General features: G+C 38.8%; 1 protein-coding gene across 1 annotated transcript in view; it reads left to right on the top strand.

Moving 5' to 3' along the window:
- Positions 1-2,417: 2,417 nt before the first annotated feature.
- Positions 2,418-14,861, top strand: part of LOC140229941 (heat shock 70 kDa protein IV-like) — a 44,377-nt gene continuing 31,933 nt past the window's right edge. Inside the window, exon 1 of the mRNA XM_072310142.1 lies at positions 2,418-2,605. Coding sequence (XP_072166243.1) covers positions 2,418-2,605 — 188 coding nt within the window. The remainder of the gene's footprint in view (positions 2,606-14,861) is intronic.

Here is a 14,861-nt window from a genome sequence, read left to right on the forward strand (position 1 = left end):
GGATGACCCCATCATACCGTCCCCTCTATAGTAAGAAGCGAAACACTCTGTCCCTCGGAAATGACATAAAATAATGATCCAGTTTGTGAGATAGTAAAAACTCATGCACCTAAAAGATCCCGCTTCATTAATTCATTCATATAGCAAAGAGCAGGGTATTTAACAGAGTGAAGTGGTCTCGCTTCAAATCCAACTGGGCCCAATGGAAGATCAGCGAGTGTAGCTGAATGTGGGCTATCAAGCCATCTTCTCAGGAGTAAAATAAAACAAACAAACAAAAACAAACAAACGATTCACAGAGGGCAAAAGCGTCCAGCACTCAGCATCATACGATATAAAGAACTGAAACTCCAAATTTTGATAACAAAAAAGAAGAAAAAAAAATATATATTCCTGTGTGGGTCACATTCAAGTTCACTTTGAATGAAAGTGGCATTCAAGATGATTTACATAATTGCACATCTTATAAGGCATAAGTTAATAGTGCCATGTATCGATTTGTGAGTTTGATTGTGGTACTTGAGCAGATAAACCAATACTCTAAAGACCCAAAACATAATACACTGAGAAAGGGTGATGGCATGAGAGGCCCATAAATGTAGCATGGAATTCAATGACATGTTAGACCATCACTGTGTAGGATTTATGCATGTTCTCCTCTTTTGCAGTGCTTCCTTCAGTACTAAGGCATGCATTCCACTGTGAAGCTGCTATATGTCATCATCCTCATACATTATGATTTGTCATGAATTCTGAAAAAAAAAACAACATTCGTATTCCTCTTTTCAAACACTATAAATTCTGAAACTCTGTAAAGTAGTACTAATGGTGGCATATAAATAGATAGTTGTTCAAATGCATAAGTCAGCTAATCATCCGGAGGTCTCCTTTAACGGATGTCATTACCCGCGTTCAGATACTAACGTCACAACCAATTAGTGCAGATCGGTGAAAACAAACAAACAAACTCCCACATATTAAATCCAGAATAACCAAAGTCGCTATAGAGGCCGAAGGTCGATTGTTTGAATCGGTAGAGGAGATATTTTGCATTATTCACTGCTGAATCATTGAGAAAAGGGGCGTGGTGTCAGACTACCGGCTCATGATGATAAGGATGCACATTCTGAACATTCGCCGATCTGAAAACGCCCTCGCTTTGATTATCTGCATGTGTTGATAGCTTTTATAAAATGGGCTCAAGAATGTAGCCAACTGGAAGCGCTGAAATGAGTCACGTGTGCCTGCATTAATTTCTCACTAACATGTACGGCCTGACGTCACAATGTTTACACTGGCAGTGCGCACTCAATCCGTTGTTACAAGTGCGTCGCGAGCTACTATACGCGCTGTCAATCCTGTAAAGAACTTCTAGTTCGGGCTGCCGGCCGGCCTTACTTGTGCATAACATGTGGCGTACGTATACTAGTACTCTTGTACGTATAGTACTTATATGTGCGGGATGTCCCAGTGCGACGTGCGTAAATGTTTGGGACGAACATCTTCGGACATCTTGACTATTGAGCGAGTGCTACATGTAGCTGACTGGTATTGACCCACAAAGGTACGTGAAAAATGCTGTTAGTTTTCGACCCATTTTATAAAACAAATGATGCACAGGATTATTTCGTGGCGTTAGTGGAGATGCAGCTCACTCTCGGGTATTTACCATGTAGTGCAACATGCACTCGGCTTCGCCTCGTGCATGTCTCACAATTGTATATAAATACCCTCGAGTGCGCTACCTCTCCACTAACGGACTCTATCCTGTGCATCATTTGTATAATCTATGACGTGGGGGTGGGGGGCTTATAAAACAAACAAACAAACAAACAAACAAACAAACAAACAAGTTATCATGATAATGTCGCGAAGTTCAAGTCGCTCTGTCGAACATGACATGACCTGCATATAAGTGTTTTGTTACAGACACTCAAGCTTCTCGGTGTACCGGGGATTTCCACAGTCCTTATCGAGGCCTTGTTGACATTTCTGCCTCTGCGTCGCTAGAGTTACCTTTGCGTGCTCGTCTACATTGCGGTTATCCTAATTTGTTCATTTTCTCTGTCGAATGTTCTCTCACAGCTGTTATTGAGCAAGATTGCTTTGGCAGCATTCTTATTAAATACGTGGCAATTAGGTGGGTGACATTACATATGGAGTTCAGTTCACTGTTTGACTGTATTGAGCCACGGATCAATCGAGAACTGTATTTAAAACTTACATCACAGGAACCATAAAAATTACATCTTTTATTTGCGACCAGCTCAAATATGGCCATTTGATCTTCCAGCTGGTGAACTGAATGAAGAAGCAGCGAATGTTGTTAATTAATTGCAGGACTCACTAATCCATTCAAGTAACATCAGCGTCATTAGTTTCAGGAAACTGCTAACGAAATTCACCAAGTCAAAAAGATGGCTGCAAGAGAAGCACCAGCTATTGGAATAGACTTGGGAACGACCTACTCATGTGTCGGTGTCTTCCAGAACGGCAAAGTCGAGATCATTGCCAACGAACAGGGAAACCGAACCACGCCGAGTTGCGTCGCCTTCACCGAGACGGAGAGGCTCATCGGAGATGCAGCCAAGAACCAAATTGCCAAGTAAATACAGCAGATATTTTGCTTTAATTGTCTTGTTTCATTAGAGCTGTGTTCTGCGCTGGAAATTGAGAGATCTGGTGCACTCTCTTGGTGAAATATTCGATTTTTGTGCCTATCAAAAGCGTAAAAAAAAATGTCTATAATATATTCAGGGAAATGTGCAGGGGAGGGTGTGAGAGGGGGGATACCCCTTCCGACACTAGGGAGATTTTTGCATTTCAAACTTGAAATTTAGAGATCTGGTGCACAATTTCTTGTAATATTCGACTTTTGTTTGTATCAAAAAAGTAACACAAATTTATTTTCAGGGAAATGTGGAGGGAGAGGTTGTGGGAGGGGGAATAAACCTCCCCCACGGTGATGATTTTTGCACCTTCAAACTTGAAAATCAGGGATCTGGTGCACTCTTGGTGAACGAGTAAGAAAAATATATATTCAGGGAAATGTGCAGGGGAGGGTGAGAGAGGGGGGATACCCCTTCCCACACGAGGGAGATTTTTGCATTTTCAGACTTGAAATTCATAGATCTGGTGCACCATTTGGTGTAATATTCGATTTTTGTTTGTATCAAATTTACACAAATTTATATTCAGGGAAATGTTCAGGGAAAGATCGTGGGAGGGGGTATACCTTTATACCCAAAGGTTGTGGGAGGTTTTTGAAGGGGGAACACCCCCTCCTACAAGAGGGAGATTTTGTATGTTCAGACCTGGAAATCTGAGATATGGTGCATAATATTTTTGAAATATTCGATTTCTGTTTCTATTAAGAATGTGAGCAGAATGAAGATAAGTACTAGTATTCAAGGTATTGTGCTGGGGGGGGGGGGAGGGATGTGGAAGGGAGAGTTTTGCATTTTTATGGTTGTCATTCATTGACCTGGTGCACACTTTTTTTTTCGCATCTCGGGAATTATGGGGGGCAAAATGATATGTTTTGCCCTCAACATTTTCATGGGGAGGGAGGCAACTGCCCCTTTGCCCCCGTAGGATCGACGACCCTTATAACCATCCCTGGATGCCCGTAGATATTCCTGACTGAGTCATTATCGTTTGCTCAGTGATACAGGAAATGTGTGTGTGTGTGTGTGTGTGTGTGTGTGTTGGGGGCGGGGGTTAAATTCTGGCGATTTTGTTGTATTTTGTTTTTCTTAGGTAATTTGTAGATGGTCCAGAGTGGCGCGCGTTATAACAGGTATTCTGGTATGGTATTTTACATGTTCAACATCTGAGCCATGCTTAAGTCGATATTTTGCGAGCGAGCGAAGAGAGCGATCGCTTGAGAAAATTATGAATAGTCAAACCTGTATATAGCGGCCACCCAAGGGAGACGAAAAAAGTGGCCGTGTGCAGACAGGTTGCCACTATAGACAGGGTCGTTACATGGCTTTTCTCTTTGGGGAATTGTGATTAGAGGTCGCATACGGCAGATGTCTTTCATAGACGGTGGTTGCTATAGACAGGTTTGACTGTATAGGGATGGTATACTATTGGTTGAGGTGAGGATTCAGCTTTTAACTTTTTGCGAGATACTTAGAAAGCACTTTATGAAATGTTACAGAATAAACAATTCTAAGAGGAATTAATAATTTATTTGGTGAAAACCGGTTTTCAAATGGCTGTGATATCCAAACATAAAGTAAAACAAAGCGATCGTAATAAAAGGTGGGTCCCACCTTTTATTAGGAACGCTTTGTTTTGGATATCTCAGTCGTTTCAAAGCCTATTTTCGTCAAATAAACGTTGCATTCCTCTTAGAATCATATGCTCGTTCATATTTTATGAGAGGTTTCTCATTATTTAAAAAGATATTCGTCAAAAAACGTTGGAAACCTGGAGCCCCATCTCGACCGAAACTGTACCATCACTTTAAGCTCTGGATTGCTCTCACCAGGCGGGCGTGTGATCGAACGCCATGCAGTATGCCAAAATGAATTCAGTCACAATTCTTCTTCTTCCATTTTTGTACAGGCCATTCCCCCTCCTTCAAGAGAGAGAGAGAGAGAGAGAGAGAGAGAGAGAGAGGGGGGGGGGGTATATGCATCCCCCATCCCCCGGGATTTACGCCCATGATACCGAGTGTCGAGAAGAGGAGATTTGCAAAACTGGCTTGAGCTAAAAGATTGATAATTCACAGATACGGTTCTGCCAAACTACTTTCAGATGATGAACAACAAGTAAACTGTCACATAGTGTTCTCAAAAACAAAACGAAAAACAAATCTCGAAAAACATGCGTGGAGAAAATGATTAAAATGTGAAGTTTGTTGCAATTAGTAAAGTAATAGACTTCCACACGACTCTCGTCTGTTCGAGCCTGCTTACTCCAAGCTCTTCGTGACTGCTTATTGTAAACTGTTAACATAAACAGTTACTGTCTTCATGTCATTTCTATAACTTAGTTTCTTGCGCAGACCTGCGAAAGTTTATCAAAATTCAATCTTTGTTTCGAAAAAGTGTATCAAATATAGTTTCGCTGACTGATGCATAATTAAAATGACTTCGCAGATTGTAGTGTAGTTCAAATTTTTCCATGTTCTTTGTGACTATCAAAACATAATGATAACTGTGAGTCACAATCCACAAAATGACTACATGCCTCATCTTAAGGCAGCTATACGAAGCAAAAGCTTCAAACAAATTACATATACTTCCTTGGTTACTTTGAGCAACTTTACACCAAACTCGGTTCAAATTTAGTCCGTCGTATGAAATGAAATATGCACAGATAGGCAAGAGACTACAATCCTCTCATTCAAGATTGTTGGTGTGAAGAAAATCGTCCTGTCATAATGTCCGACTTTCCCGCTTGTTGATAGTTGTTTTGTGGTCACATTTCTTTGTCATTTCATTTTGTTTGAACATTTGAATATGGTGTCTTCATCTATGTCATTGCGTTCCCTTCACCCAAGGTCCCGATCCTTTGGAACACCTTTTAACATGGTTTAAATCTCATTCAATTTCCGTTCATGTTCAAGTGATACACTATCAAAAGTGTAGTTTTCATGGGACTTCAAACAATGATTTGAAAAAAAAAATCGTAATTGTATTGATTCTCCTATAGTAACAAATCTAATTCATGTAATTGTGCAACTTCATGGTTTCCTAAGTTGCCTACTCGCATGCAAAAGATACAAACACATACACACAGACACAAAATCAGAAACACACACACACACACACACACACGCACACACACACACATACATTCAGACATGTATGAACGTAATGAAGTCCATTCATATATTGGCCTTTCCTTATGGATGTATCAATTGATTTGAGACGACTGTTCAGGCAGTTGTCTGAGCAAACAACCCTTGTCTCAAAGACACCAGACACAAAGGCCAGTTGTTGGTCTCTAATGGATTCAATATGGCAACAATAATTCATTGACACTACACCATCTGAGACTACTAGCAGAGGAAAAAAAAGACGAAACTACTGAATGATATAAATACATATACATATATATTATAACACTCAGTAGTTTCAATTTTCATTACTATACAAAGTATGTGTATTTTTTTTCTTTTTGGTGGCTGAGACATTTAATTGTCATGCAACACATGACTATAATACATAGTATATTAATATGGAGAGAGAGTTATAGAATAATAGAAGCATATCATGATTTGCCAGGTAAAGAGCTTACATAAAATGATATTGCTAATTAAAATGACAGACACGATAGCAATCCCACTGCAGCATATAGTCCACTGGGATGGCTGCCTTCTCACACAAACACTTTATTTCACTGAGAATTGACCTTTACTCATAATGTCATAATGTATGATGAAAAAATAAGTCCTTTATTAAATTTCTTCAGTTCGACAGAAACCATGGCTGGAAATTACATTCTTTGCCTAATTTTAGTGACCTTTGACCTTGGCCTTTCACTTCTTCCATTTCATCTTATCAATTGTGTTTATAATTTCTGTCTTTCATACTACATAATGTTACCATCGGATTTTCCTAGCTGATGTTACGGCTAGAAACTGCCATTTGTTCACCTTACATTAACATGTTTAACTTTTGAGCTTTGGTCTTTGCCTCATTCATTTCTGTTCAAGCCAACAAACTATATACAGTAATATTAATACGACCACACATTTTCATTTTATTTTGATTGATTGATTGATTTTATTTCCGCAAAATAAAATATGTACATCACTTCTTATTGAAAAATGCAAAGAAATTATCACAAAAGTACATGAAACTGCGGCTGGATAGCCCTACTCAGCTCCGCCCTCATGGTGGAGCTGTTCTACCGAGGGGTCCAGAAGAAAAGACACTCGGTATATCTGAAATTAACATGCAAACTTGTATCAACAAAAACTACGCAACACAAAATTAAGATAACATCCACTACTACATTTCAGTTATACAAACACTATTACCATGATGGCAATAAGCCAAATCAAAGAAGTTAACAAATATGTTATACATCTATGCTTCAAAGAAAAAAGAAGAACAAGAAAACAAGTACATATACAAATACACTTAAGTTGATACTATTATATAAATACGATCCTCTAACTTAAAGATTTGCGGCAGTATTGAGTTTTGGGTTTTGGGAGAACAAGGGTAGCAACAGAACGAAGAATACATTGTATATGGCGTATTGGAAAATCTAAACATCTCTTTTAAATACGGTGGAGAAAAGTTATTTATGGCATTAAATGTAATGGAGTACAGATGATCTTTACGCCGGGATTGTAATGTTTGAAGGTTCATCAAAGTATTGATTTCTTGATTTGAAACATGTTTATCAAGGTTTATTCGAAGAATATTATTCTCAGTGCCCTATTTTGTAATTTTTGGAGTTGGTCTGTCTGTTTTGCCGCCGATGATCCATCAATAATATCTGCATAATCAAATAACGGGAGAATAAATATTGTATATATCAATTTCAAAGTTGAAGTATTTACATAAATGCGTAAACGGCCCAGAAATTTCACCAGTTTGACAATATTCTTACACATTGTATCTATATGCATATCCCATTTCAGCTGTTGATCAATCATAACACCAAGCTATTTCACAATATCCTTCTGTTCTATTCTATTTCCAGAAATGAATAATTTCAATTTACTACATTTACTCCAATTATAACGAGAACCCAGTAACATACACAGTTTTTTTTCTTCACAATTTACACTAATCTTATTAAACACATCCATTCATCTATTCATAAATTTTGTCCGAACAGTGACAATTTCAGGCAAAGCACAGAGACCTCAGGCCCTGACATTGAAAGCAGAAGTTATGCCTAGAAAATGACACTCTTATTAAAATTTCAGAGACCTTAATCTGACAGGATTTTGACCAAAATCTAATGACACACCTTTACCAGTCACACCTGTGACACCCTTGACAATTCATCACAGAACTTTCCTTCAAACATATCAAAAAAGATCTGTAGCATTTGGACAGAAGGATGGACTGACAGACAGACAGAAGGATGGATGGATGAAAGAATGGACACCCCACAGCAGTATAACACCTGTGACATGAAAATTTCTTCATATCAATAGCAAGAGCGCACTCATCATGAATGTCTTATAGTTGTGTTCATTTACCTACACCTCATCCAGTATCATATTCTAATGTAAGGTATTCCGTAAAAATGACCCAAGTCAATCTATCTCTACAAGTTGATATTATAACATGTGTGTGTGCATGGTGTGTGTGTGTGTGTGTGTGCATGTGTCTTTGCGTTCACTTAAGTACAGGGATAAGAAAGCACATTATAGGACTTATTGAAGACTCAGAGTTCTGCTGATCTGTAGATTTGATTTCATTTTCATCTCCTCACTTTACGATTCCATCAGGATATATTCTGATCTTTATCAGGAGTAGGTCCTTTTCAGGACCAGACTCATCAAAGGACAAATATGTGGTGTTCTGAAAACCAATGGAACTATATCTACAGACCTTCTGAGAATGTATGAGTCACAGTATTGGATAATTATACAGCTCCTTTGAAAACAACAGAGACACCAGAACAGGAGACCCATATTGCTGAATACACTTTCATAATACAGTATGTCCCCCCCCCCCAAAAAAAAAAAAAAAAAAAAATACAACGGGACCCTCCGCAATGATATCTTTAAAAATAGTGAATCAATGTACATACAAATTCAAGGTATGAAACTATAACTCATTGCCTACATCTTACAGAAAACCCCATTCGATTTGCTTCAGTGGTCAAAAAGAAATGAGGAATTTTGTAGAGTATGTCGGGAATCTCTTCTGTCCAAGTTCGGTCTATTATTCACACACAAGATCATCGAAATGCTAAACTCCGATTCATGACATGCTTTACAACAATCCACATTTCTCTGTGACCGCTTAACCAATTCGAATGGGGATTTCTGCAAAATAGAGCTAAAATGTTATATTTTAAGACCCTGAAGTAGCATTTAGAAAATAATCATATTGGGCGTTATCAATGCGAAAATCTGATTGTAATTTTTTTTGGGGACATCTGCAGTAAGTCGCCCCCAAAATTACAATCAGATTTTCGAATTGATAACACCAAATATGATCAACCTGTCTAGGTTCTACTTCAGGGTCTTAGAATATAACATCTTAGCTTTATTTTGCAGAAAACCCCATTCAATTTGGTTAAGCGGTCACAGAGAAATGTAGATTGTTGTAAAGCATGTCATGAGTCTGATTCTTCCAATTTTAGCAATTCAATGCTCTTGTGTGTGAATATTAGACAGAATTTGGACAAAAGAGATTCCCGACATCCTCTACAAAATTCCTCATTTCTCTTTGACCACTGAAGCAAATCGAATAGGGTTTTCGGTGAGATGTGGGCAATGAGTTATAGTTTCATACCCTGAATTTGTATTTAGATTGATTCACTATTTTTAAAGATATCATTGCGGAGGGCCACGTTGTATTTTTTTTTGGGACATACTGTAGTGACTTCCAAAGACTGCACTAAACCACAACATGCAGTGACATCACTTCCATTGAGTGAACAGGTACTTCGTATTGTGATAGGATTTTTTTTTTTTTGAATGCAGCAAAAAGATACAACTGGCAGACCTTATATTTATAAGCACAAATGTAGTAATTCACTCCTTAAAATTAAATGTCTCTTTAAAACATGCATACACCGTGCATTCTTTGGTGTGTAATTCCTTCTTTTCTCCCTAAACGTTTCCCTCTCAAAAAAAAAACAAAAACCAACAACAACAAAAACACCGACAAAAAGCAACTAAGTAATACACACATAGCACAAGTATTTCAGTTTTTATGTTGCATAGCAATTTGTACAAGTTCAGAAAACATCAAGTAGGTAAGATCAGGCAACCTGTTTTCTTTTTTTTTTCAATGCGAAAAGAAGGATGGATGACTCCTTGCTCTTTGACATATTTGACACTTTTGCAAACAGCCTCACAAGAATAACCCCATCATTCATAGAATTAAATTACCGGTCACCTGTTTAAATCTCTGCAACCTAGTACTACATCACTCTTTGGGCACTCAGCTAAAACCCCATAACACATATACAAGCAACTCCCGTTATAATGAAGTCCCCGGGACCGACACTTTTCTTTTGTTATATTGAAATTTTATGATAGCTGAATAGTAAAGTACATAAAGATATAGAGATGATAATTATGGTAGCTGAATTTTTCTTCGTTGTAATGAGAATTCAGTCACAACCGTGTTCATCATAACGGGAGTGCAAAGTATTTAACTTTTTATTTTGAAGAAGAGTTAGCTAAGAGGCTACTAAATGAATATTCAATTGCTTTAAAGAATTCAAATCTATGTCAAGACTTAATCGTTAGGATATGTTTCACTTTATTTCACATGACACATGTCCCTTTAATAGTCTATGACAAGAATTACCAAAACGCAGTCGAAGATGGATAAAACCATCCAAAGCGTATATATGCACAGAATTATAAATCGCACTTTACATCCTTACAAATAAACATTGCCTAATTAACTTGCAGTAGCAACTCTACACCAAGTTTTCCATGATAAGGACTAGGCGAGAGCGCGTAGAAGTTAGATTTCTTTTCTCAGTCAAGAAGTTGATTTCTTTGTTTCTGAAGTCAGAAAAGGGAACATGGCAGACATTATAGAATGATGCAGGCATTTGGGCCTGTAAAATGACAATATGGCAATTGAGAGGAAACCCACCCCCCCCCCAAAAAAAAAAAAATCTTTTTAATCTCACACACAGAAATAAAAAAAAATCGCATATTTCAGCCGTAGGCCCTATAAATATAAAACTTGATTAAGACCACTCAAAATGAAAAATAATGATATCTCTGATATATTTTGGTATGAGTACCTACATGTTTTATTTTATTTTTTTTTACTTTAGCTAAAAACAATTTCCCCCCCCCTGAATTTCATATATAACATATACATGAAAAATTGTGAGGGTATGACACCATCAACCACTTTTGAATATTCATAAGGACTGGTCAAGAAAAGTTTTCCGAAAAAATGTGAATTTTCAAAATGTGATATTTTCCTTATTTCTTATCCGATTTTTGTTATTTTTGTATCGTTCTTTAGGAAATATTTTTCTCTTTCTTTTGAAGTTTATTTATTATTATTTTTTTTTCTTTTTGGTGAAATTCTTCTTTAAGGACAATCCAGAAATTCAGTTGGCTGTTTTGGTTCATCCCAACCAAACCAACATCATTGTAAATCATTTCCCATTGGTGTGATTGAGCTCTGTGAGGGTCAGGGTTGCAAATAAAAACATGAGAACGGTATGATTTTGAGCTGCCAGCATTACACCATTACTGAATTTTGAGTTAGGTTTGCCATGTGCGCCATTATTCACTTCACTGCTTGCCGTCATTATAGAGCCAGATGGCAAGCATGACAGACACTAATGCCATGCAGAAGAAGACGTTGAGCTGGAGTGAGAAGATGATGGCACAGAGTATCGCGGTAACGGGCATGGCGCCCGTGATGATGAAGAGCCTCATGATGTTGTTGCCATTTTTGAAGAGGAATGCCTGAATTATGCCATGCAGCGACTGGTAGTGACGTAGCATTGAGAGTTAGAATCAAAATAGTGAGTCAGATTTCATTCAAAGAACAACTTTAATGAAAACCACGAGATTCTCTTCCCCTCCTCTCCCCGATTTCCCAAATTATCACAGTTATACAATAGCCAGGGTTCGACACTAACTTTTTTCCTGTGGTGAATCTGTACGTCTGAAATTTTGCTGGCCCAAAGTAAACGAAAATGCAACAATCCATATTGAATCTCAAGTACCCGATTGGAAATTTGGTGGCCCAACATAAATTTTAGTGGTCCCAGACCACCGCTAATGTCGAGTCTTGCAATAACTGGAACAAAATCAATTGTCCATTCTGTATAGATATCATCAGATGATAAATATTCTGCCCCACCTGCCAGATTTGTTCTCTAGATTCATTGCTACTTCAACACTTTCATGCATGAATCTATGAACATCTGTGATCTACCATAGCCACTTACATAGATACGTAGTCGAGTGAGCTGCATGACAGAGTGATCAGGGTGCATGTTGTGTAATATTCATGCCAGATCGTGCGCAGGGGCGGATCCAGGAATTCCGGAAAGGGGGGCACACGCCCTCTTTTATCTATTGCCCCCACCCCTCGTTACCAAAATAGGTAACGACCACTGGCTCCAATTTTTAACCTGCTCAATATAAAGCTTATTAATACCAGCCACCCACCTGTGTGACAATGATGACTACTGTCAAAGCACTGAAGCCTGTGAAGAAACCTTCCACGGAATCATCAGAGCTCATGATGTAACCCACGGAGTTGAAGATAAAACCAAAGAGGTAGAGGCACAGACTTTGCTGGTGTATTGATACCTGGAATATCACACAACACATTCAATAGTGGATGAGTATCAACAGATTAATCATATTCAACATACAGCAGAGCAGTAAATAGAAAGAGAGGACAATTAGTGGTTGTAGAGTTTCTGGGAGGAAAGTACAAGTGTGTGTTTATAGAGAGAGGATGGGCATAGAGTTAGAATGAGCAAGGAAATAATAAATGTGAAAGAGCGCAGTAGCATTATCCCTCCAGCTGGATCGATAAATAGTTATATAGAAAGACAAACGGATAGAAAAAAGAAAGAAAGTGAGATAATAGATGGATAAATAGATAAATGGATACAGGTATCCCGGAATGCTTCTTCCAGCTTCGTAGCATTGCAGCTATTAGACGTCTACTTACAAGGACGGCAGTAGATAGCCTCATCCATTCACTCATAACATCAAGACTGGAATTTTGTAACAGTATTCCAGCTGGCCTTCCATCTGCAACCTTGAACAGACTTCAAACAGTACAGAACGCAGTGGCATGTTTGCTCACATGGCTAAGGAAGTATGATCACATCACCCCTGTCTTGGCTGAGCTGCATTGGCTTCCCATCACGAACAGAATTGATTCCAAGATCCTACTGCTCACTTTCATGGTTTGGCCCCAGGATACCTGTCTTCCCTAATTGAGAGATGGAAGCCTCGCCCTGGCCTTACTCTCCAGATGCCCATTAAGGGATACGGAGACCGGGCATTTTCCTGTACCGCTCCTCGCCTACGGAACTCCCTCCCAACTTTCCTCCGTGAAATTGACAAACTGGATCACTTCAAAGCCTCACTCAAAACTCACCGTTTTTTTTTTCACCAGGCATTCAATTGCTAACTCTCTTGGAGGAGTCTGCGCCTTTGAATGTTTCTATAACACATATGGCGCTATACAAATTGTGGATCATCATCATCATACAAAATCATAGATAAATTAACAAACAGGAAAATAGGGAAGATACAGAGAATTTAGCGCATATTTGACTAACATAAGAAGAGTGGAAATGAGTGAATACGAGAGAGAGGGGGTAGAGGGGGGGGGGGAGGTGTCAGACAGCATGATATGATTACATTACGAAGAAATGAAGGGGAAAAGAAATACAGAAAGCTGTGATATAAAACTGTGAGCAAGTGTGTGAAAGAAAAATACGAGAGTTGTTGGTTGAAATCAATTCTTTGACTTGCTACAACTATTACATTTTGATAAATCACACAAAATGGTGAAGACTGTAAAATGCATAGAGGACATTACCGCTGTTGAACCAAATCATCAAAAGGTACTCAAGCTTTGATGTCTCATAACATTCATTTTCATTAGTGGAAAAATGAGCAAAGAAAATAGGATTCCATCTTGATTTGAACCCGAGACCTCCGGATTGCCAGCCCGGTGCTTTACCCACTGAGCTATAGAAAGCTCTTGTTCATTTTCGTCCCAGCAGTAACCCTTAATTTCTAATGCTTGAAAGGTAAGAATCTATAGCAGTGTGTTTGTGTGTGCTACACACGCACACACTTAAACCTGATAAATGCAGAGAAGATTGTTAGTGTCGAGCCTTGTCACTTCAGAGAGTATATCAGGAGAAAATGAATGTGACATTAAGCATGTGGCTCTAACTCTGTATTTTATTTATATGCTTGTCTTTCACAAACATTTCAAACATTTGCAAATATGGCAGCCAACCTGCTTGTTCTTCTTCAAGATGCGTTCTGTGTAGATTCCAGACAAACTAGAGATGAAACAGTAGATGAGCACGAGCAGCAAGCCGGTTATCTCTACATGGGTTTTCTTCGGGGATGTTGAGCTAGTACTTGGTGTGATGTTTGTAAAACTGAAAGAGAGAGAAGAAGAGAAGAGGTAAATATAATCATGGGACAACTTTGAAGAGATACTTCATGGATCTTACTCATGCTATTCTGAATCAAATACATTGCATCTGACCAGAGGACAGCATTATCTAGTTTGTCAGCAGCTTCAGTTACACTCTCTGAATTTGAACCTAAAGGGCCAATATCAGTGAAGGAGACTTCACCGTGAATGCCAAGACTTGTGCGACTATACACACCAAGAAACGGCTTGATCTCTCACCAAGAAGGCGACTCCATGCAGGACGACGTCCGAGACGTCTCCAAATAGGTGACAACATATTCGCCCGGAATTTGAGGGGACGTCGCCATGACGTGTCAGAGATGTCTTCTCATACCCCTTTCATACCACACAGTGGAACAGTGGATGACGTCCGGAGGTCGTCCACTGTTTACCCTAGACCACTGTTGGTATGAAAGGTGTACAGAAAAAGGCATCCGGGTGAACAGTGGACGAAGAGTGGATGCGATGAGTGCTAGACCGTCTAGCACGAACAGTGGATGAACAGTGGACGAACACTGGATGAACACTGGA

The sequence above is a fragment of the Diadema setosum genome, chromosome 6 (genome assembly GCF_964275005.1).
Source record: "Diadema setosum chromosome 6, eeDiaSeto1, whole genome shotgun sequence".
Taxonomy (NCBI): domain Eukaryota; kingdom Metazoa; phylum Echinodermata; class Echinoidea; order Diadematoida; family Diadematidae; genus Diadema; species Diadema setosum.